This window comes from Trachinotus anak, unplaced genomic scaffold (genome assembly GCF_046630095.1).
Source record: "Trachinotus anak isolate AG129_WGS33_773 ecotype Australia unplaced genomic scaffold, CSIRO_AGI_Tana_v1 ptg000007l, whole genome shotgun sequence".
Lineage (NCBI taxonomy): Eukaryota > Metazoa > Chordata > Actinopteri > Carangiformes > Carangidae > Trachinotus > Trachinotus anak.
In genome coordinates this window covers 17,484,703-17,508,558 of record NW_027273858.1, presented here as the reverse complement: position 1 = coordinate 17,508,558, position 23,856 = coordinate 17,484,703, and the positions used below count along the sequence as shown (strand labels likewise).

The 23,856-nt window shown below is 40.4% G+C and overlaps 1 protein-coding gene across 2 annotated transcripts; it reads right to left on the bottom strand.

Moving 5' to 3' along the window:
- Positions 1 to 306: 306 nt before the first annotated feature.
- egln1a (egl-9 family hypoxia-inducible factor 1a) lies at positions 307 to 22,346 on the bottom strand. 2 transcript variants are annotated; one of them, XM_071481114.1, is made up of 5 exons: positions 21,329 to 22,346; positions 8,627 to 8,746; positions 1,149 to 1,285; positions 995 to 1,062; positions 307 to 890 (listed from the first exon to the last, which is right to left on the bottom strand). In XM_071481114.1, exons 1-5 carry the CDS (start codon positions 22,031 to 22,033, stop codon positions 841 to 843), a joined length of 1,080 nt encoding a protein of 359 aa, XP_071337215.1. In that variant the 5' UTR covers positions 22,034 to 22,346; the 3' UTR covers positions 307 to 840. The 2 variants fall into 2 exon arrangements, with proteins under 2 accessions (XP_071337215.1, XP_071337216.1); XM_071481115.1 differs by lacking the exon at positions 8,627 to 8,746 and having other exon boundaries at positions 692 to 890; positions 21,329 to 22,176.
- Positions 22,347 to 23,856: the final 1,510 nt, after the last annotated feature.

Below are 23,856 nucleotides of genomic sequence, written 5' to 3'. Positions count from 1 at the left end.
TATGGAATTTCATTTATCGGTAAATCCACAAAATCACAAATATAATGGGTGCACTACACGGTATGTTTCCTACAGAGGGCAGCATGGAGCTGTGTATAATGCAAAAAAGAGGGCAGGCATGTCAGTGGGAAACAGTGTGTCCTTTACCCACAGTTAAGACAAATCAATGTTTGCCTATTGGTAACTTGTTCCTAATTCAAACAGCTGATGTTTCAGTGTGAGGGGGACGAGGAACAGCATGACCACAAATGACAGACTGAATCTATTGTGCTGCAAATGAATGAACTCAAACTAAGACCAATGAAGTTCTGTCAGAAAAAGGGTGTTTTTAATTCAGATCATTCCTCATATTATTGCAAACTCAAGCACATTTTGCCATACAGTAGCTTATAACAGCTGATTCCATGTGAAAAGCATAACACAAGCATATGCAGAACACTGTACCTTTAAGGAATTAACTGCAAAAACCTATATGCAAAAGATGTAGATTCTGTCTGAGCTTAATTCCTGTTTGAAGTGATGTTCTGAAAATGTCAGCTATAACATAAGCGTTCTCCACCGAAGAGGTGAAAAGACAAAAAAAAAAACCAAACAAACAAAAAAAAAACACAATCCCTTTCAGTACAATGTCATGACATTCAAGGTCAGCTGGGTTGCCCAGGTTTGCTGAAAATGAAGAGAAATCGTTGTGTATTTGCTTGTTTTGTCTCCACGAGTCTGGATCTTCCACCAAATCAAGCAAAAGTCTGCTGTTTTGCTTTGTAAAACACACACATGCTCTCTATAGGCCACTTTCTTAGGACAGAGCACTTAATGGCTGAAGGGAAAGCAGGGTCCCCACTAGCTGGGATCTGATGGTTTGTCGAGTTCAACCTTTACTCCTTTTTCTCCTGCACACAGAGGAAACACAAGCACACGAGAGATAATGTAAAAGAGCACAGAAGGGCGGAAACATCAGAAACAGGACCTGTGTAGTTTGTCCCTCAAATCCTACCTGTTAAGTACTTTTCTTTAGCTCTGGCTCGCTCGTCTGCGTCAAAATACCACACTGTGATGGCATACCTGCAGAGACAGGATTAGAGTGGTGAGTCACTGCAAAACAGACTGGATCATCTGCGCGTGTGCATTGGACAGACTCGGATGCTGACCTGGTGGCGAAGGCGGGCTGAACCTCGTGAGGGTTCCGTCTGTCTGACCAAAACAGCAGCAGACGGTCAAATTTGGGCTCTATGTCGGCAAACTGGGCCTTTCCTTCTGGGAAGATTCGAAGAAGGCCACCATGTTCCTGGAAGAGCAGGACATGAAGAAACAACCCCGTTATGTATACAAATCAGGACAAAGCAATAGCAGGAAGTAAAGAGAGACTGGAGGAAGCAAACACCAAGTGAAGCCTCCGCAGTGATCACGTTTCTGGATTCGATTCATATCGTTCGTCCATTCACATTAAAAAGGCAAACATTCAGGGAGAGGAGATAAAGTACCCCCGGTACTGCAGACATTATTCATATTTAAAAGATGCGCAAATGTAACCAATATGTGAAGCTTGTTAAATTATCAACATAGGACGACAATGTTAAAGGAAAAGGGTTGTCCAACTCCAAGGGCTAGGAGGAAAGCTCAGGATAGGAAGCAGCAGTGGGGGACGGCTTTCCTGTGGAGGGATAGGAAGAATAACCCACAGGAAAACTGCTCTGGCTGGATAAAGGACCTGGAGAGTGAAAAAGCAGATTGCTGCAAGCGTGCCGCTTTAACTCTCACACAGCTGATATGATAGGCCCCTCTCTTCACACGCAAACTAGTAGAGCAAAGAGGTTCACACCCTTTGTCTTAGATTTAATGCTATTCCCATTTATACTACTTTGAACGAGGGGAATGCCGGTGGTGTGACTAAACTAAAAAAAGCACAATAGGGTCAAAGAAGACAGTAGAAATAGGCTTTTTTCCTGCAACGAAAAAGCAGCTCAAGGACCACTGACATCAGCAATTGTTTAACTGGATGTATAGCCAAGCTGGTGGTAACATTAAGTTGGCAGTCCTGAAAACTATGATGTATGGATGAGAGGGAACACACGTTGACTCTCACCTACAGGACATGACCCTCTGACCTGCCCACACGTACAACAAAGATATGATGCTCTTAACAACTCTGGATGGGTAATAAGCAGCAACACTGTAGACCAAGATGGAAACTGACTGATCTTTGACATTTGAATGTTTTTTTAATAATAATAATAAAAAAAAAAGCACAATGGTTATGAAATTCAATAAAGTAAAAATGCTTTATTATGCAGTAATTCTTCTGATTGTTATTTATCCCATATAACAAAAATCCACTCCATATATTTTCATAAATATATCAATGTGTTTCTTTTTAACCCTTTAAAGTTGCCGAACTTAACATTTTTATTACATCAAACTCTACTCGTACAAATCCAATGTATTTACATCTATTAATTTACCCTCTATATTACAGTTTATAGAGTCCACCATTCTGGTGCGGGATAAAAATGACCTACCTATATATGAGAGATTCACAGGAAACAAGACATGCATGTAATCTAGAGTTACTGTTTTTAACTATATCTTTTAGATATCAGCCGCACTGTTTACTGCTTACTCTCTTAAAGCTGTCCAAGAGCTTGATTAAGTAACAATATTACTGCTAATGCAAACCAAACTTTTAAAAGCATTCAACTGGCAAAACACAGGGTGTTTACTGTGAAGAGGCCACAGGAAACACAATGTATTCTTCACAACACAAGTGCTCATTGTGATCAAGTTTTTCTTTTTCTCTTAGCACACTGGTTTTAAATATCGCAGAAAGTGAAGGAACTTGTGTTGTCGCAACATGAAACTACATCGCGCTTGGAACTGTTACTGTCTGATCACCGTCTTTGTTTGGCTGCACTGTAAACGGACACCAGATGGTCTTCTGTTGCATTTCTGACAAAATAGCTGCTCATGGGGTGTGTGCTGTAGTATTAAACTGCACTTGCTGTTTCTATGGTAACCACGAATGTTGACCAAATCAGCCAGGTCTGAACTCTTAACTTCCACACTGCAGGTGACACCACAATTTTAAGGTTCCGGTTGTAAACTCAACTGTGCATCGTGCCTTATTATTTCTATTTCTTTTTTTTTTTCTTTTTATAACAAATAAATAATTTGTGATTTTGGCCTATACAAATAAAATTATATTCACAGAACTTTTGTACATGCACAACAGCGTATGGTAAAAAGTTATGAAAAGACCAGTATCAAGATTATTAATGAGATTGGAAACAGTGGATGGAACAAAAGGTTTTTCTCAGGTCAGACACCCTGTTCAACTTCAACAAATAAAATCTCGCCAAACCTGACGCCTCCATGCCTGCTGAGAGTACTTTTCACAGAAGGAAGTCACATGGCGTACCCACAGATACAGTATCAGAATGAATGTTTATTATTCACAACAAAGTTTGTTGTGAATCAGGCTTCACAATTGTGTAGCTTTTGCTGAGAGACTGTTAAAGCATGAAGTAAAGAGTGGTGTGTGTGTGTGTGTGTGTGTGTGTGTGTGTGTGTGTGTGTATGTGTGTGTGTGTGTCTGTATGTCTCTGAGGAATGTGTCAGCTGTGATAGACTGGCGACCTCTCCTTGCCCCTTGCATGCTGGGATGCACTTCCACCCACTGCAACTCTGAATGAGATGATAATAAGCAGTTTAGAAAATGGATGGATACGTGTTTGTGCAGCAAAAAGGTTGCTGCACTGCACTTTTGCATCTTAACATAAAGAATTTTAATCCACTTTTATTCAGTGCAGTGGTTCTAAAAATAGCAGCAGTTACAGAGTCACTCTCTTATTGTGGTCCATATTTATTTCTTTATTTTGGGGTACACTTTAAAACCTTAAAGCATACTTTGCACAGGACCTGTATTTGTAAGAGAAAGCATAGTATTTCCAGTGGCTGACTCATTTCCTTCCACTTTGATTTGTGCTTGCCTGTATATTTTTCCTCCCACCGGTGTGCCTTGTTTCTTTTATTGTGGTCACACGGGTGCACGGGGAACATTTAAAAGTAGCGACTGGTCATGCATGCCTAACTAAAGTACATGATGTACCAAATGTATATATGCAGAGAAGAAACACAGTACCAGTAACTGAGAGATGATGTTGAAAATTGGGGATAAATAAGTGGAACAACTGATGCTGAACATTCCAAAGCCATGTCAGTCTCTCATGGAACCCCAGTATCCAGGCAACCACATTCTATAACAGACAGCTCATGACACGCCTAATAAAACAGCCAATCAGAGAACAGATTGTAATAATTCACATGTCCAGAATATGGCTCATTTGCATAATTGCAGCCTAAATATGTAACAGCGTAGATGATTAACATAAAGATGGCCATCTGATGTAAATTGTCGAAAGCATTGCCAGGAAAAGATTAAGTACATAAAGAAGCAAAAACTGATTGTGTTGAATAAGAGCTAGGTCATACGCAGGATTGGTAATACTGTGTAAAACACTGCTACAAAAGTGGGTCACAGGTTAGGCTGAATCCCATTTATCTGAATCTGCTGCTCTAAAAAGGTGTGGTGTGGTGTGGTAACGACACTTTGATGTGCATGTTTTCATAGCAACATAAGACACTTAATAATATACTCCAAACAGGCCAAGTCTTTTGTGCCTAATTTGCAGATACACCGGTCAAAAATGAATCCTGCTGCATGGTCTTGAAAATTAGGGTTTTCGCTAGTGTATTTCAAGCTGACCCTCTGCTGGACCAAAGCACTGATGGCAGGAAAGCTAACCAGCAACATCTCTTGGTAGGTGAGCATCCTATACTCAGTAATGCAGTGAGAACAAGAACATCCACAGCTGGAATTGACACTAGCCATACTGGGATAAATTGCAGTGAGCTGCCGCATTGGTCAAAAAAATCCATAAAGGTTTTACTGGCCCTGTCAGTCTCTTTACCGGGCCTCCCTGTGTGCCTGTCATTGAGAATGCGCTGTGTGTACTCATGGTTCGGGACTTGGCTCACCAACCTTATCCTTCCCCCGCCGGCCCTTATAACTTTTATGGTGGAAACCCTGAAAACCATGACAACTGCATCAACAAAGAGAAGCAGCAGTTACAGACTGAAACAAGTCAACATGGGACATAATGGACATGCACTATGCTATTTTGTAATGGTGACTCAGTTACTTCACAGGTAAAATACTGTTAAATGAGGTATTTATGTTATAATGGAGACAGGTCCCCAATAGCTGTGCATTCAGCTCGCCTTATTGCTAGCTTGATGACAGGCAGAAATAGTCATCCTCTGTTCAATAACGCTTATAGCCAGAAGAAAGACTTGTGCATGGTCTGCAGTCTACTACAAACTAGTATCCAGAGGCAAAACAGTTTCCTGTAATTATGTCATTTTATACACAGGTCTGGAGGTCAAGTATGTGAGGAAGTCTGGAAGACAATCTTTTGTCTACTCATGTGTCTTGTCAGGTCACCAGACAAGCATTAAAGCCATTCTTCTACCTGACAGTTGCTGCCTTCTGTTATGAAGAGTCTTACTGTTACTTCCTGGTGTGCAGCATCCTGTTTATCTGTCTCGATTAGTTCCTTAACCACTTTTCTGATGACTCTGATTAACTGCTTAACACTTACAGCACATTACAGTGTAGCCATGTTTCGTCTATCCGTGCATGCTGTGACAAAAATGTGTAGTCGGGCAGGTGTCATCTGTGTATAAATAAATTACCGTAGTTAATTTGTGTTCTCAAATTTATGTAAATTTACTGCAGGCATAGGAACTGAAGTAACAGGTTGTTGTGGCTACAACGGCCAGTCAAGAAGGAGCACCCAGTGCTTTAGCAGCGTTGTTTTGAAATTCAGGTGCGTACAAATACTGAATTCATTTCTTCATATCTACATTGTAAGGTTATCACGTTCATTATCACATTCCCCTGGACGTTCCTTGTGTATACAGTTGTGATGTTAGATTAGATGCTGTTTCAATACTGGCTAGCTTTGGCTACTCTCAGTTAGCTGTGCATGCTGTATACTGTGTAGTCTAATGCGGACACAGTGCAACATGAACATCCAAAATAAACAGTGAAGGGTGTCAGGATATGAACATTTAATGAGACTGTTAGGGTTAGAGAATGAGATGTTTATGTTTAATGGGGTTTTGTTTTAATTTTGAGTGAAGATACACGTTTTCCTTAAACTTAAACTTGTCATATTTCTCATATCCTTTATATAGGAAAATATTGACAATATTGTGCCGCAATGTGCCCTATAAATTTGTATGAATGGTTTACATAAAAAATAGGTGCTTTGAAAGTGGCTATTTGTTTTATCCCCCATGTCTGGTCTGTGACTACAGTTCGGTCTTTATTCAAATGTTTATGTCAGACCTGGGGCTGGTGGCTGCTTTTGAGAAACAAGCAAGTAGGTTCTGCCACACAGGATACTACTGACAGTGAATGAAAGGTGCATAGACTTTTTAAAATGTAATATATTAGAGGTTTATGAATATTCCTCCAGTAAAACACAACCAAATAATGCTCCAAATGCATCAAAACACCTGGGCCTGTATTTGACAGTAAAAGTAACTTCTAAATTGTCGATTTAGGAAAAACAATGAAAAAATAATGGGTGTGTCAGTCCTAATTTTAGGACTCCTAACTCACTAAGACCAAACCACAAAGAATCGTTAAAGGGCTGCAGTCACCTTGCAACGCTTCGCTACTTAGCAACGGGGAAAATTCAACTTTGCAAGTCTCACAACTTGGAGATCTCCCAGCTGTCTGTGAAGCGACCGATTAACAAAAACAATTAATATGCCACATCATAGGACAATTCATACAATTCCATTTAGATATTCGCTTACTACAGAGAAATTTCACGGCTTCATGGCAACTGCCGGTCTACCCGGTGTGAAAGGTGCCATAGATGAGGGTATATTTGTAGACAGAAAAAAAATAAAATCACGCCATTAACACACAGATTGTAGTCGATGCTACTACAAGTCTAGACATTGTGGCAAAGTGGCCAGGATTTACAGGCGATTCATGGATCTTAATGGAGAGTGGCCTGAGGCAGCTGTTTGAAAGGCATCTTATTCGTCACGTATGTCGTGTCACTTGGTGAGAGACAGTGGATATCAGACCCTACCTCAACCCAGAGCCAAGACCACAGCTACATCACAACAGGTACAACTGGTGGCTAATAGGCTCTCAGTAAGGTTTAAGTGAGTTTTTAATTTTTTCATTATTTTTTTTTTCCATTGAGTAAACTGAATGTAAGTTTTTATTGTAAAATTAAATTCTCCTGGGTCGACACAAACCTTATCATAGAGATGCATTTTTGGAGAATCCACTACTTTTGTAAACAGCACATAATCCATAATTAATTAATGTGTATTTGTTTATTTCTTTTATCTTTATTATTACTGTGGGGATGTTGCGTATGCATTTTCACCAGCACAGACTGGTCTTTCATCAACCAATCGCTGAGGTTATTGCAAGCAAGCTTGTTCTTGGGAATTGACGTCAGCTAGCTGTTTGCTTTTCCTTAGTAAAAGTTGGTCTCATCAGCTTTGTGAATAGGATTTAGGAGAAAACTTTTTAGAAACTTTTAGTGCAATTTAGGAGTACACTTAGTGGTAAGATAAAAGGCTTTGTGATTACTGGTCCAGAATTCTAAACATATTAACATCTCCATCTCATTCTTCTGTCTGCTCATGAATCCACTTTCTTGCAGGAGAAACAATGGATGTGTGGAAAGTAGCATGGGGGTGCTCTTCCCCCTGATTGGGTGTGGCTGGATTAGCAGGATCTCTGCGTTTTAATGGGATTATAAATAGGGAGAATGGCCGAACAGCACGTACTGACATGTAACCTCTACTACTGACTCTGCACAGGAGTAGAGTGTGGAACACAGCAGGATGGAGGGCGCCGACCTTGCCATGGAGACAAGACCTGGGCTGACTTGTTATATGGAATATTAAGACCAGATATGTTGCCTTTTTGAAAATTATGGCTAGCCGATGGCTATTTGAGTGATGATTTCAAATCACACTTGAATTTGTGGTTTTGACAAAAAAAGCAAATTAGAAACAAGAGAGCAAAATAAAGTACAAATTGGGATACTCATCTAAGGAAGACACATGACCAGGAATTTGGCATTTCCATGATTCCTGATACCAAATTCGACACCACAGCAAGACACAGACAAAACAAAGACTGCTGCACACACAGCATGCTATCACACACGCATACACAGGCATGCACACACCTCCATACAGTGAGTGTGCAAGCAGCAGTTTAAACTGCTACTGGTGTCACTAGTGTCACACTAGGGGTGTGAAAATATTAATTTTAAAAAGTCAGTATATTATTATGACAGACTGAACAGTAATGACACAGCCTGCTAATGCTGTGAGCAACCGATTTCAATACACCAGTCTTGGTGTATGGACATCTACAATAGCTACAGTACTGCAGAAAACAAGTTCTTTCACATTTTGAGATAATGGCATTGACTTGATACTGAGGTATCGGTTCTTGTGACGTCCCTGGACTCATCATGTATCATCTTACAGTAAACATTTCTTCCACACGTCACTCACGTACCTTGGCATTCCAATCTTTATTAAGGTAATATATGCATGTGACACACCGTCCGTCGCCGTTAGGGTTATCAACATGGCGCACATATCCTGTCCCATTTCCAGGGTAACACGCCACCATTGCCTGAAGACAGGAAGATAAAAAAGCATGATTAGTACAAACAGATATGTGGTGATGAAAGCACCAATGTATGCATACAACGTCTAGATCTCATGTGTCATTGAACAATAGAACACAAAGAAGGAATAGTCAAGGTTGTGTTCAAATTGTGCGTGTCGGTGCAAATGCCTGTGTGGATCCAGTCAGTCAGAACCAGGGCAGTGGAAGCAGCTCAGCTTGCCTTTGTTAGCCTGTGTTGCGGATGCATCAGACTTGGCAAAGCCACACCGTATTGTCTTTACCTCACCTGCACCAAGACTGACACAAGCACTGGCTGCTTACAACCCAGCTGCCTCATTATAAACTTTAAACTAGTGAGAAAATAAACCGGAGATATCGTGCTCTCATCAACTTCCCCTTGCCTTTTCCTGCTCTATTAAGACTTGCATGATCTGCTTGGGTGTTGGCAGTGAACCCCTATGAACTCCTGTAAACGTCTTGGTATAAACAGCGAGCGAACGCTCTCATACAACACACAAAGCCCCTCAGGAATAAGACACACACAAGCGATGGAGTGCACGCTGCTGGGAGGAGTATGACAGTAACACAGGTCATTTCTTCAGAAATAAGGCTTCCATGGAAAACATGGTGTAAGTGTTTGAGGAGAAAGAAACCATCTGTCTCCATTGTCTCAAAACACAGAGTTCTTACACCGCTTTGGACATCAGGCTGCAGTGCAACGAATATCAGACCATAAGAACTGATGGAAATTACAACCAACACCCTGCGTGTTTTCTGACTTGAAAGAGGAGAAGAGGTGAGTGGCAAACGTGCACAAACACAGAGGGCAGATTGAGCCCTCATGCACCGTGTCTAAGCAGTGATATGACAAACAAAAGGCAAGTTCCCCCACATTCTTTCGGGCACTTGGATCAACATAAACCATAGCAACATTATTATAAACACTCACAGCAGACTAAACTCTTTCACTTGGTCTTGAGCCAAGCGAAATAATGTCACTTCACGATTTAAATTGTGGAAAGCGATCTTATGTGCAGAGAATAAAACATGCTATATTTCAAAATATTTGGATTACAGGAATCTGAAGAGAATCACTAAAGTATAGTATAGAGCATAGAAGCCTTCACATGTGCTTACTTTTGAAAAGGTTAACTTTATTGTTTTATATTGGAACTGCATTGCAAAATGTGCTAAAAGCTGTCTACTCTGGCAATGATCAGTGAGAGCAGCAAGCAAAAAAAAAAGAAAAACCAAAACATCCGCATCACACATGCGTCTGAATCTTATTTTCCTGCGCATCTGACCATAGTTGCTTGCGTCAGTCCACATTGTGCTCACATCTTTTGAGTGATGCAGGCTCCCACTGGAATGCACAGTATCAGGGCCTTCAAAGCTGAAAAACAACAAAACTCCAACATAAAGATGAGGGGGGTGGGAAGGCTCTGGCTGCATGAACTGACACAACTACTTTATCGATTAAAAAAAAAAGGTTCTCCTAAGAAGTGGCTGCTGGGAATCAAGGCGGGTGAGGGGCGTGCAAAGTGACAAAGAACTTCCTGTCAGTGAGGTGCAATACAGTAAGCTTTTGTGTGTGTGTGTGTGTGTGTGTGTGTGTGGTAAAAAGAGAGGGAGAGGGAAAGAGGGAGAGGGGCACAGACAGAGAAAGAGGGGTGGAGCTGGCGCAGAAGAGAAGAGTGAACTGCTGTTAACTTTGACTCCTGGCCTCCCTCCAGAGGGAGCAGTATTTTAATGGTTGTGCTACGTGCAGAGCGTGAGGCTGATTCTCGGCTATGTCACCCCTCCCACCCTTGACTGCTCGGCTCATGCTACAAGGCTGGAGATGGGTAAACAGTCGCTGCTAGGAAGAGTGTGCTTGTGTGGATTCAGATGTGTGAGGGTGGGGTGTATGTGGGGGCTTGTTGAAGGTGTGAGAGCTTTGGCACTAGGCAAAAACCCAGACAGAGCAGTTTTGCCTTTCACCTTCTTTAACTGGACAGCTCTAGAAACTTTATAAGGCTTCATCTACTGCAGGAAAAGGTCAGTTATGCATCTGTGAGCATGCCAGGTAGAGATTTACTAAAACATACAGAAATCGGCTTGAGAAGTGCTTGCTGGTCGAATGGCACATTCGACCAGCAAGCACTTCTCAGAGCCTTAACAGAAAGTATTAAATCAGGAAAAATAACTACTTGAAAAACAATCCAAAATAAAGTAGAAATTAACATAACACACCGACTGCATAGAGAAAAGAGGTTGTACACCAGTTAATCCACAAATACATGAAACTGGAATGCAGATCAGCTAGTATCTGTAAATGCCAACCTTGTATGAAGTGCTGATTAACCCCCGTTTGCCTTTCATGTGATCTGGTCATGAGGACCCAGCAAGCTGAAGCACAACAGAAGAGACATCACTTCAGATCACATTCTCAGTCAGAGAAACACAGACGACATGAAGCCAAAACGTTTATGAAAAATGTAGCATGCAACGGCGATACAGACAGCATCAGAGTGCAGCAGTTTGTACCAGCAAAACGCTGATTCGCTGTTTCTCCACAATAAAAGACATGTTTTACTACTGAGTATGCTCATGCATGTTAATCTCCTTCCTTTTCTCTGACTGCAACTCTATAAACTGTGGATGTGATATTGTGATAGATCTAAATGTTTTAACATAACCTGGCCTAAAGAAACTAGCAGTACCCAAAATTCAGATTAATTCTCCATGTTAACAAGACTCCTTTACACTGCAGGAGAACTTTCTTCCTTGCCGTCTTCACCTCTGACCTTTATCCCTAATTGTGCTTCCCTTCTTCTCAGCCAGTTATTCTTCCGCGTTCCTTGGTGGCCCTCATTAGGAGGCTGAACTCGATCACCATGCCGTTTATTTACATTCCACCGGCACGCCGTCAGAGGCTGACTGGCATTTACAGACAGAGAATGAACGAGAGCGAAGCAGAGGTCATTAAAGAGGCTTTCAGTAAATGAAAGGCTAAATCAAAGGCAAACATTATGCCACAGATACGCATTTAACTGAGCATGGAAATAGTTAACATGGACACCTACAGTCTGCGTCAATGTGCAAGCCCTTGCGTCAATGATCAAAAAGTACATGTAGATATGAATGCGATTTTTCATTAAAACAAATTTGCATCATATTTATTTTTGTTGAAACAAGTCTGATGTAATTTCCAGTTAACCAGTTGTGTTTGCGGTGTACCTTGGCAAGGTGTTCACTTCTCAGTTGGATTTGCAAACATACAGCTCAACTCTTCCAAGTTTTTAAAAATGTTCGACTTTAATCTCCAGTTTCTCAACATCAAGTGACACATAAAGACTCATTTCAGTCATTAATGTAGGTGCTGTATTTATTAAAAGAAAAGCAGTGTCATCTTTACTTAAAGTCAGGTTTTGACTTTTTTTTTTTTTTTTTTTAACATTACAGAATTTCAGACAATTGCCTTTTTGTTTTTGTCATGAGACAACATCTCTGTTGATAGAAGGGTTACAATGACCCAAGGTCACTGTGATATTCTGGAACAAAATCAGTTACTGTTCTCAATCTACAATAATTCAATAAAACATTTTACTTAATCCCTTTGTATATGAGGAGATTATAGACAGGGTATCCCTCTGTGTGGAAGACACTAATCTGCTCCTCACAAGTTGTGTGCTGCTGTTTATTTTTTTTCCTCATTCTCAATTTGTCTCAGACATCTGCAAATCAAACCTCAAATAAATCAAGCTTGAACTGGATGGGATGTGACCAGGACAGGCAAGACAAGACTAACATTGTTTATGGGAGGCTAGACCTGCTGATTTACTATGAACTAATACAGATGTCTTTGCTCCTCTAAATTGATTTTTTGTATGTATTTGCAGTACAGTTCATGGATATGACTGTTCAAGCGTTTCCACAGCAATATTATAATACTGAAGTAAAACCAAAAGTAAACAAAAAGATTCAAATTAATTAAATGTAATAAAAGTTGCTTAGGGGGTTATTAAATTACTACAGAAATATTACAGTGATTTATTCATACACCCAATGTTACTTTGGTAAGTTCAACTGCTTACAGTAAACACACTTCACTGGCTAATTTAAATTTAAATTAGAAATGTAATGGGTTTGCCATGCCATGACTTTATCTTAATAACAATAAGATTAGCAAACAAATATTCAGCACTCGTAATTAGGGGTTAAATCAAAACAACTTCTGTAAAATGGGAAAAGCTTGAACTGAAACTTCAGTGCAGTCGATGGAAAAAGCAGAAGACGAAAAAACACCATCCAGCAGACATGTGCAGTAACTAAAGGCCATAGTATGAAATAATGAAGCCTTTTTACAAAGTTAGTGTTTTTGATGGCAACTAAGGCTGTCGTTAAGAATTTCCATCCCTTGCTCAAAATGCAAACTTCTACCATATGTTTACAGATTATGTAAAACTAAAATGTGTGTGTGAATGATCGTGTGCAGTCTAGAGAGAAGATTCTGCTTTGTACACTTGAAGTTTTGTGCAACCACCAAAGAATCATAAATAATGAAAAATCAAATGGATTTATAAATCTGTGCCAAGGAGCGTGCAAGTAAAGAAACAGCCCTGTTGTTGCTCATGTGGGTAAAGAGGAATTTGATCAGAGAGACAGGGCAAAACTTCAAACTGTTTTTTTTTCTACCAGGCTTTTCAAAACCTATTTGGACCAATGGGTGGTGAAACATGATAATTTTTCCATTCTAACTAATTTCTTAATTAACAGTACTAGATAATAAATTAATCAGAAATAATGTACTTAGCATTTATGTTTTGGTTTCTATTCATTTGACTTTCCTTATTTTCTGTACTTTATCCTCAATAACATTAAATTTATGTGCACAATTTTTGTGAAAATAATTGTGTTAATTTATAATTAATATTTGAATTATTTTTGACTGATTACATTAGGGCTAGGGTCTTAATTCTGTGAAGAATCATTCAATTACATAGAAAAAGATTAATTCATGAGTAAGATGTACCAGCCATGTAATTTGAAGTCAGGAAATTTACATCATGTACAGGTCACACTTCGAAAATGTTCAAATTAGAATCAAAAATCAAGACAAATAGATATTTTAAACCTGACAGCTTCCATAATGTCTGACATACAGTCATGGCTGATCAGCACAAAGGAATCTCCCAGTACTCCCAGTTCAACCTGGCACTCCATCAGTCAAACAATAAATGGTAAATGGAGTGAATTTCCATTCAGCTTTTAACCTGAGAGTATAGCACAGTGTCTCACAATAACTGCTGCTACGCACGCCTGTAGTCTGCTCATCAGGAGCTGTGTCCTCAAGGACACTTAACACCGACAGGATGAGTTTAAGGATCTAACCACCAAACCTGTGGATGACACTCTCCACCACCTTAGCCACTGACACCTGCTGGCTCCAGCCAGACTATGTAGATGCCACATGTTGTTAACCATTTATTCACGCAAACTATCAACCAACCACCTGCTTCAAGTCCACTTTTCCCATGCAGAAATTCTAGACTTTTTATGCAACTAAATCCTCAGTGGGGAGAAATAAATAAACCTTAACATACCATTAGCTTAACAATACCTTCTGGAGTTGTCTTGATTACATTCTGGGTTTCTTCGCTAAAACTCACTGTGTGAATTATTGAGATCAAACAAACATGTTGACTACATTTCCTTCCTAATAAAATGTGCACACATAGAATGTAATAACACAATACATAAGATAATACAGCTGTAAGCATGTTACCAACACCAACGGTGGAACAGGATGAAAATGTTCCTCACCACCAAGATTTTACTCAGTTGTTTCTTAGAGTAATTTGATCCAATGTTACTACCAAAAAGGAATTGTTTAGTGGAGCTTTAATACACATTTGTAATAGTTGGAATCATTTCCTGCGGAGCCATGCTATAAAAATTTTTATTTGAAATTCTGACATCCATAAAGATGATATATTTGTTGTTTGAAGTACCAAAAATCATCTCAATGTCAACTAATCAACTAATTGATTAACTGAATGTTTCTGTCAGCCATACTACATATCTGGCAGGGCATTTCCATCACTGCTGATTTAGGGGTTTGAAAGACGTGTAAAACAACTTCCGCTCTGCTCATCACTTGCAAGGATACACTGATCACTGTGATGCTATCAGTTCATCACTGGTTCACGCATGACCTGGGGTGGGGAAAAAGGAAAAGCTGCAAGGGGCCTGCTCACTTCACAGAAGAGATTCTTATCCAAACATAAGTACAAACAGTTGGGATGGAGACCTTGTAGCACAGGGGAGTGTGGGAACCAAGACAGTTTGGGCCCCAGCCCAGGATAGCTCAGTGTTTTATCTGTCAGACAGTGGTCCTGCCTGCAGAGGAAATCCCTGTTTAAAGTAATGACCTAGTTTACTCTTTTCTTCTTTACTCCAGGCTGTGAACAATAGAGGGACGTATACAGCAGCGGCGCTACCCTTCACCCTCAACATGTTGCAACGGAAACACAAGCACAATTTCTGGTATCATTACGCAAATACTCTGAAGGGGATTGTGTTAAGTTCTCGGCCTTGTAGATTTCAGCACATGCTGCTGGTGTCTCCCATTGACAAACAAAAGATAAACGCTGCATAAAGCTTTATCTGGAATAAAGTCAATGCTGAGATCCACTTACGCAAACAGTTTCTACTGACTGAAGTCATAAAATCATACGCTATTACCCATCAGAGCCAGAGAGGATCAGTTCATCTTCAAAACTGCCCTGCAGTCGGCTGGGTGGTGTTATATCCATAGATAACAAGAGTCAAGAGCAGATGTTTACAGTGCTGTGTCTGTTTTGTGCAGTAACTTCTTAGTGACTGCTCAGCCTGACTGAATGGCTCTATCTGTGGCTGTCTGAGAGCCAAGTGAACCCATTCTGTAATTGGATCAGTCACTGATACTTTCTTGATGCCAGTGATAGACAATTGAGCACAGCAATACACACACACACACACACACACACACACACACACACACACACACACACACACACACACACACACACACACACACACACACACACACGCCATTTTGAGACAGGTTCAAAAAGGTTGGGAAAGAAAAAAAGGCACTGATTTGGTTGTCTGGAACAAACTACAGACAGGTAGTCATAGCTAGAATACAAAAATTACACTAATCAGGGTGGCAGAGTCAAATACATTTTGCATTGAATTTATACAATAAACACGTACAATCAGTTAAATGTCATGCTCAACCCCCCCACCATAAATCCTCCCTGTCCGTCAAGGCTACAGCTGCGAACAGTCAAAAACAGAAGCCCTCTTTCTCAGGGCTCCACTTGGATCACGCCCAGGTGCTGCTTAGACAGTCACAGCATATTAAACGGAGAGATAAACATGCGCTTAAACTTGGATTCATTACAAATTCTATTAAATGCTTCACATTTGCTAGTGAGGACCAATTCAAACTATATTAAACATATTACAACTGTAAAGCCAATTACTGGCATTCATTGACCTCTCTGCTGCGTCACATATACAACATTATATTATAATAACAATGGCATTGCAGATATCATTGGAGACCTGCAGAGGAGAGAAGTGGTTGCAAGACAGCTCATACTTGACCATGGATGCTGGGTGAGCCTGTGCTCTGACTAACTTCAAAACTATGACATTTATTGTTTACTGTATGATGGTAAAACAATAAGCAGGAAAAAGGTGGTATGCAAGGTGCCGCCTTGGGCATACTGGTACTGCAGGAGGAAGGAATGAGCAGTTCGTCTAGCCTATAGCATAATGTATAGCTGGCTCCGACGCTCAGAGGACCACCACCACCACATGACTTCCTCTAGCCTACTTACTCTATAAAGCTTTAAGATTTAGGTCAATGGTCAACTTCCTTATGAAAGCGCACACGTCTACAGTCGCTCTGTGACATTACGAACGAAGCAACAAATAACTCAATAATCAACAATATAAAAACTTGGTTGCTCATTATCAACAACAACACTGACAGGGAGGGGGATGAATTTGTCCAGATTTATCCCGTTTAGGTAAAACTGCCTCTTAGCAGCTATCAGCAGTTTCCACTGAAAATGGCTCAAAAAGGCTCATCTTGAGTTGATTGACGGGACAATATACTTGTATATTTGTGAGAGAAAGAACAGGGATTTTGTGATACAGTAGGAAAGCCACTGCGGACAATGTTGCAAATCAGTGCAGGACCGTTTTATGGCAATAAAGGATTTACAGCAGTTTTTTCATGTGATAAAGTGGCTTGATGTGTAAGCTATTTAAAGTACATTAACCAAACTCTTACTTTTTATCAATATATCTTGTTATTGCAAGATAAAATTACATAGCTTTTATCCATATCATCCATCTCTCTGGTGCTTTGGGGGATGTATCAAACAATTACTTTTCTTACTGTTAAACCTATTGACTATTTTCTCAATTAATCATTTTGTCAATAAAATGTAAGAAAGTACTGAAAAATGCCAAACACAATTTCCTAAAGCACAGGGTGACATCTCTCAATGTTTTCTTTTATCCGACCACAGTCCCTAAACCAAAGATAATTAATTTACTATCACATAAATCCTGACATCTGAGAAGGTAGAATTAGATGCATTCTGTATTTTTGTTTTGAAAATGGATACCAATCAATTATTTGTCACTATAGTTGCAGACTAGATTTCTGATGACTGCCAAGTACATTAATTAACTAAATGCTTTAGCTCTATATGTGTTTCATATTGCCATATTAATCTGAGCAACTTTTTCATCTATGAGGTGATCTGGCAACGTCGCACACAATATATGTGTCATTATGTTTACTATAGCAGAATTCATGCTTCTATGAATGTCCTTTTGTTTTTCATACTGTAGAGTTGTGCTTGAGTCACGCAGCTGTCATGCTGCCTGGATTGCGTTACACTGTTATGAGTCCTGTCCCTGTAGGCCCAAAAAAATATATTGAAATCCAGTATTTAGATTCTATATTAAGCCATAAAATGCCATGCTAAATAGTGCTATTTAGAGTAGTTTCATGTACAAGCACATAACTACATAAACACCAGCACTGTACAGCAGTAAAGAGGTTAGTAATGCAGTCTTGGCTTAGTAAGCTACTATGTTAATATGCTGGAAAAACTAACATTCAGGGGGGAACTCAGTGGCTGCTACAAACTTCTTTACATGTTCTCTGATAATACTATAATGGCATCAGAAAGCATTCAACATGCTGGAGCTGGAGAGAAACAAACACGTCCTGCTGCCTGCGACTTCCTACAATGTTATCAAGTGAAAAGGGGAAATGGGAACAATGACATTAAATAACTATTTGGGCAAAATCTTTTTCCTCTATCTTTTCCAATGTGAATTGTGCTTACATTGTGTTGTATCCCTTTGAGCCAGTGATACTGGCGGCCTTCCATATGTGCAAGTCATGCTAATTTTTGCTGGTCACAGTCCAGGCGGGTGTTTGCCAAGGCAACTAGGGCAGTAGGTGAGGAAGTCAAGTTCTCAGTGTTTGACTCAGTGGCCAGCTGCATGGATCAACAGCACAACCTCAAATAATGGACTTTCTAAAAGAATATCTTTTCTCTAATAAGAGTGAGTCAGGGGAAAAAAAACACTGGACAGGAGGAGCAGCCTAAATTAACAGCGTCCGGTAATCAGAGCTCGGTGCCAGCACAGAAAACCGAGTACCTACAGAAAGCAAAGGCCACAGGCTTCAATCCAGTGTTTGCTCTTTCACTGCTAGATCCTTTAAATGTCGAGCACTGTGATAGCAGTACATGACAAATGTGGGGTTATCGTAGTGTTCAGTAGTATCTTTTTTATGTGTCAATCCTAATACTGTTAGTGTTTGACTTAACTCTCTGTATCCTGACCACGCTCCAAGGTCAAAATCCTGGCTTCAAACTTCAAAAACTGCATATCCCATGACTTTTTTAACATCTTTACAGGCCAAATAAAACAAAACTAAAAAAGTAAGAAAAATAAAGTAGAGAAAACTAATGTGTAAACAAGAACCTTAGACGCGTTGAAAGTAAGTGCACGAATGAGCAAATAAAATAACTATTTTAAATTCTTCTAAAACTATAATAACTTGTGAGGCAACATATTTAGATAAGTTATATTAGACTGCATTAGATTCAGATGGGTGTACCCAATTAACCGGTTTGCATTTCAGAAAGAGTCCTGAAAAGGGATTAAACCTATCTTCTTTTCGCTGAAACAGTGACAGGCGACTTCAGAGTATTTTCCCCATGAGAGGCAGAAGGGGGGAGGCTGAGAGCAGCTCATCTCCTCCTGGGTCGGTCTAATGCCACAAGGTCATAATGACTAGATCTGGCTCAAAGAGGAGTTGTAAGTCCTGAGCTTGAGCAAGGCAGACATTGCTTTGGGATGACATAGGCTGCTTTTTTTTTTTGCACAGCAGTTACAAAAAAATTCACTGTTAGAAATGACTAACAAGGTGATAGGACAACTTGTTACTTATTGTCTGAGAGGAGCCGGTCTGAAAACAAGATCATAGTAATTTAGAGACACCTTCTTAGAAAACAGACCTCAGAAACAGAAGCTACCCACAATTTCCTCTGCTTCACAAGGCAGCCAACGTTTAAACAGTCAACTCTGTCTCTCATAGTAGTAATGCTCTACTGTCTAACCAATTGTGTGTCTATTTGAGATATTGAACTGGACTTATCACTGCTGCAAATTTGCCTGCAACCTTTCTACAGCGTGGTCAGAAGTCACAGTCAGCTACAGAACAGCTTCCCTGTAGATGATTCAGCAGCCCAGTTGAACTTCATGCTGCCCGACTTTGAGCACATTTATCCCACTGTTTGCCATCTGGTTACACACCCTGTTATTTTACGATAAAAAAAGATAAATGTATAGATGTGTCATGTACTATGCTCAATTTTTTATAAGCGGACAGGGCGTCATTTAGCAGCAGCACGTCTACTAGAGCTGCTCGTTACAGAACATCTGCCCGTGCTTGCTGCAAGTATACTCAGTTGCAAGATTATTGGATAACTATAATAGTTAAAATTAATCAGTATAATCCAACAGCCCCCTAGAGCTGAAACAATAAGTTGATTAATCAGTTCCATGATCGACAAAACTAATCAGCAACTGTTTTGATAACTGAATAATCGCTAAGCTTGTTCTTTCAAGTACAAATGCCAAAATCTACCCAGCTGCACTTTCTCAGCTGTGAGGATTTGCTGTTTTTCTGTCTTTTGTGATCTTTGGATTTTGTGCCGTTCTTTGGACAAAACAATCATAAGATGTCAATCGAGGGATTTAGTAAATTATGACAGGCAATTTTTCACTCTTTTCTCACATTTTACAGACCAAATAGCTGAGAAAATAATCGGCTCTTGCAGCCCAACAGGACAGCAATAAACTGTACCTTCATGAAAATTATGATGTTTAGACAGGTGCTGCTTCAACTTGATGGTCATTTTGGAGGTTGTACTTTGTGTTGCTGGCTTACTGCATGGCATTATACTGAGAGATGTTTATAATGAATTGTCCACCTCAGTTCTTTCTTTTAAATCAAGGGCAGATTAAATATTAGAAACACCTCTCGAACTACAGCCTCGAGGACGACCATACAACTGAATAAACACTGTTATAAACAGTTTCAACACAATCTCAAAATTATAACCTGCAGGATGGTAGGATTCGCTTTGTTTTAGATAATAAACTGCAAATTAAGTACACACCCTAAAAAATTAAATCTGGTATTTCAATAGTAATATATAACAAAAAAAATATGCATTTGGTAATATTGTTCTAAACTGTGGAGAAAAGAATGCTACTAAATGTAAGATATCAGTTTAACTCTTTTAAGTTAAGCGATGGGTCAAATATTACATGCCACATGCAAGTAAACAACACTTCTGCAAGTACAGCAGCCAAAGCCAACAATCAAGACATCTTTTCTTCATCCCTTCCCTTACTGCGAGTGCTACTGCAGATACAAATGATCCACACTGTGTAATCATTAGTTCATATATATATGTGTGGAGTAAGGCCCTGGGGGGAGGGGGTATTTCATTACTGGTGGCGTTATCAACCTAGTCTCTGCTGAAGTCTTAGCCATGTGTTTGTTCTGCAAAGCCATTTACATTAACATTGAGATAATGAAAATGTGTCCTTGCGTATGCAGACAGAAAAAGCTACGTGTTGAGTTAATAATCCACCTTCCTGACTCATGGCATTAGCCACACTTTAACCTGGAGTTAGAGAGGACTTACCAGCCTCTTACACTTAAAGTCGGGTCAAATTAGCAAACACGTTAGCGGATACTGAAAGTAATAGTGTCCTGACGACACAATGGATGTGTCTGAAAGCACCGGGTGTGACCGGCCTGATGGTGACTTCTGATAAATGATGTAATGCTGTCAGAAACTTGCAAACCTGGAGCCTGAGTGCCGATGTTTTTTAATCAACCAAGCTGTGTGACAGGTGGATGTCACTGAAGGACAACCACTGGCATGAAAATGAACCCAAACTTCAGACTGCTGGTTGTGTGTTTCCACCTTCTGCAATACTTACTTTTGTCCTTCCATTTATTGTGTAGTTTCCTAGCTTGCCGTTACAATGTCTAACCAGGTCGTCCATGCGACTCATTAGAAAGCGGATCTTCTCGCAGCCGGCTTCCCTCCCCTCTATCCAAGCGATTTTGTCCCCACGGATGTCTTTCGTGGAGTCGCTTTTCTGACTGACCAGCTGTCCGTCTGTGAACCTGCCCGTTTTGTGAAGGGCCTTGACATTGTCCAAAATGCCTAGCCCAGTCTCTGATCCTAAAAAGTTGTCCACCACACAGATGCCGTGCTTGTTCATACACGGGACTATGTACTCCATGGCAAGTTTCTGCGGGGATGAGCTGGTCTGTCCGTTAGGTGTGGCGGTGCTGTTTGACCCGTCCTCTCCCGGTCTGTCGCCGACCCCAGGTACTTCTGCGGCGGTGGGTTGTGGTAAAGATGCACTATCCTCTTGCCGGGGGCTTGTCTTTTCTCGGTATTTCTCCGGAGCCTTGTCGTCCTCCGACGACGGAGCCTGTTCGGGCTTCTGTTTGGGAAGCTGCGCCTTGTCTGCCTCCTTACAAATGAGCTTGTGCTTCTTCCAGTCCTGCTTCTGGTGCTCCTTGCTGCAGTAGAAAGAGCTCCGGCACCTGCCGCACTTCAGGAGGTTCTCCATTTTCCCACAAAGTTCACAGTACTGTCGGTCCCGGTCCAGGTCGCTCTGCTGCTTCTCCATGTTTGCGGCCACACCGGGGGCACTGCGCCTTTAACTCCGCTCCTTCACACGCGTCCTGCTAACCGACAACTTTGGAAACGACCCACTGCCTGTGCCACGCTACGCCGAGCGAAACGGAAAAGTGAGACTCAAATCCTCGCCATTTTATAACTATTACTCCATCTTCCCACCTTGTATCAGTGAAATAATACGACAATGTGCGCCCTGGGTCGAACATTTCGGGCCGGGTTGAGGTCTTCAGGAGGCATTTCTGGTGGCTAGCGGTTAGTCTGAGGGTCGTGCATGGCGCCGCTCGGTGTGTGCGCCAGCCTATCTGCGGGCCAGCCCACTGTGACGTCAGACCACAAGCACCGCCCCCCGCACGCTGCATTCGAGGACCGTGGGAAAAATGACGTCCATAAAAGAAACACGTGGAAGTGGTTAATTTATGTCATAACGTGCTCCTCTGTCACTGAATGAATTAGTAATATTGCATATGTAAGCTTGACTGGACCTGTGGGTCATGGTTATTCTCTGTAATTATGTTCACTGGTTTATAGGGAATATATTTACTTGTAATTTTGAGGTATTTGTATTTTACTTAAGCATGTCCATTTCATGCTATTTTATACTGTTATACATTCTTATTTATTGCTTTAGATTAAACCATCCAACATTATAAAATATATTAAATGACTCCGACCAACAACCTATTCAATAATATAGAATGATATTCATAATAAACAACAATCTAAACTCATATTCTGCATGATGAGTACTTTTATTGTTGATATTTAAGAACGTTTTGCAAACTATACATCTGTACTACGTAAACTTCAAGATAAATACACATGAATCAAACTGTAGGATATAGAAGTTGTGTAATTTGCTCAAGGACATATGATGTAGCCTTACAGTTTGGGCTTAGAGCATCTCTGGCACGTCTTGTGTACATTTTCTTCCTGCAGAAGCACAAATAAGTCGAGTGCACCTTCGTTTATAAAATGATACAACGGCTACAACTCTAAAACAGAGGCATTGAAATCTGAGCAGACCGAACACGGGGGTATAGGAGCTTTAAGGGAGCACATGAAGGCATCACCAGTCAACGTCAACGTCAGTGTTTTGCCCTCATTCCTTGCTCGCATATGTGAAATTCCTTTCACACAACAAAAGAATATTTTGCATAAACATTTCGATGTTGTTATAATAGACTGATTTGTTGATTAGTGGCCGGTTTATGAAGCTCATGATTGCGGTTAAGAGGGACTTTAATCGACTATCGGAATGCATATTGTTACACATTTTGATTAGATTTGTTTAAAGCATAAACTTACGTCCAGGAATATGATGAATATCTCATTATGCACATTTGCTGGGGCCTGTCGCTCATTACACTAATAAGTGAAACGGCTTTCTGAATGTCAGGGAGTGTGCTGTGCAGAGGCAAACCTCAAGCTCAAGTTGGCACCAGTCGTGTGGCACGTACACAGTCTGCAGGAGTCCCTGGAGGAGGGGTTACTGGAGAGAAGCGAGTAATCAGATCAAGAAAGGTTGGATGAAACATACTTTAAAGGCAACAAATGATACAGGATAGCGGGTCTGGGAATGACTGGTTGCTCAATCTGGGTTTTAACTGGAAATAGAAAGTGTTTTGGCTGCAAGGGCTTGTGTCATTCACTACAGAATGGGTTAAATTCAGGAATATGCTTATAATTATCTATAATTAGCAATTAGCATGACACTGAATGCTTAATGAAAAAATAAATCAACCACAAGCACAAAAATACCATTGCCATATTTCAAGAAAAGTTATGAATCATAAACTATATAATATACGGTGG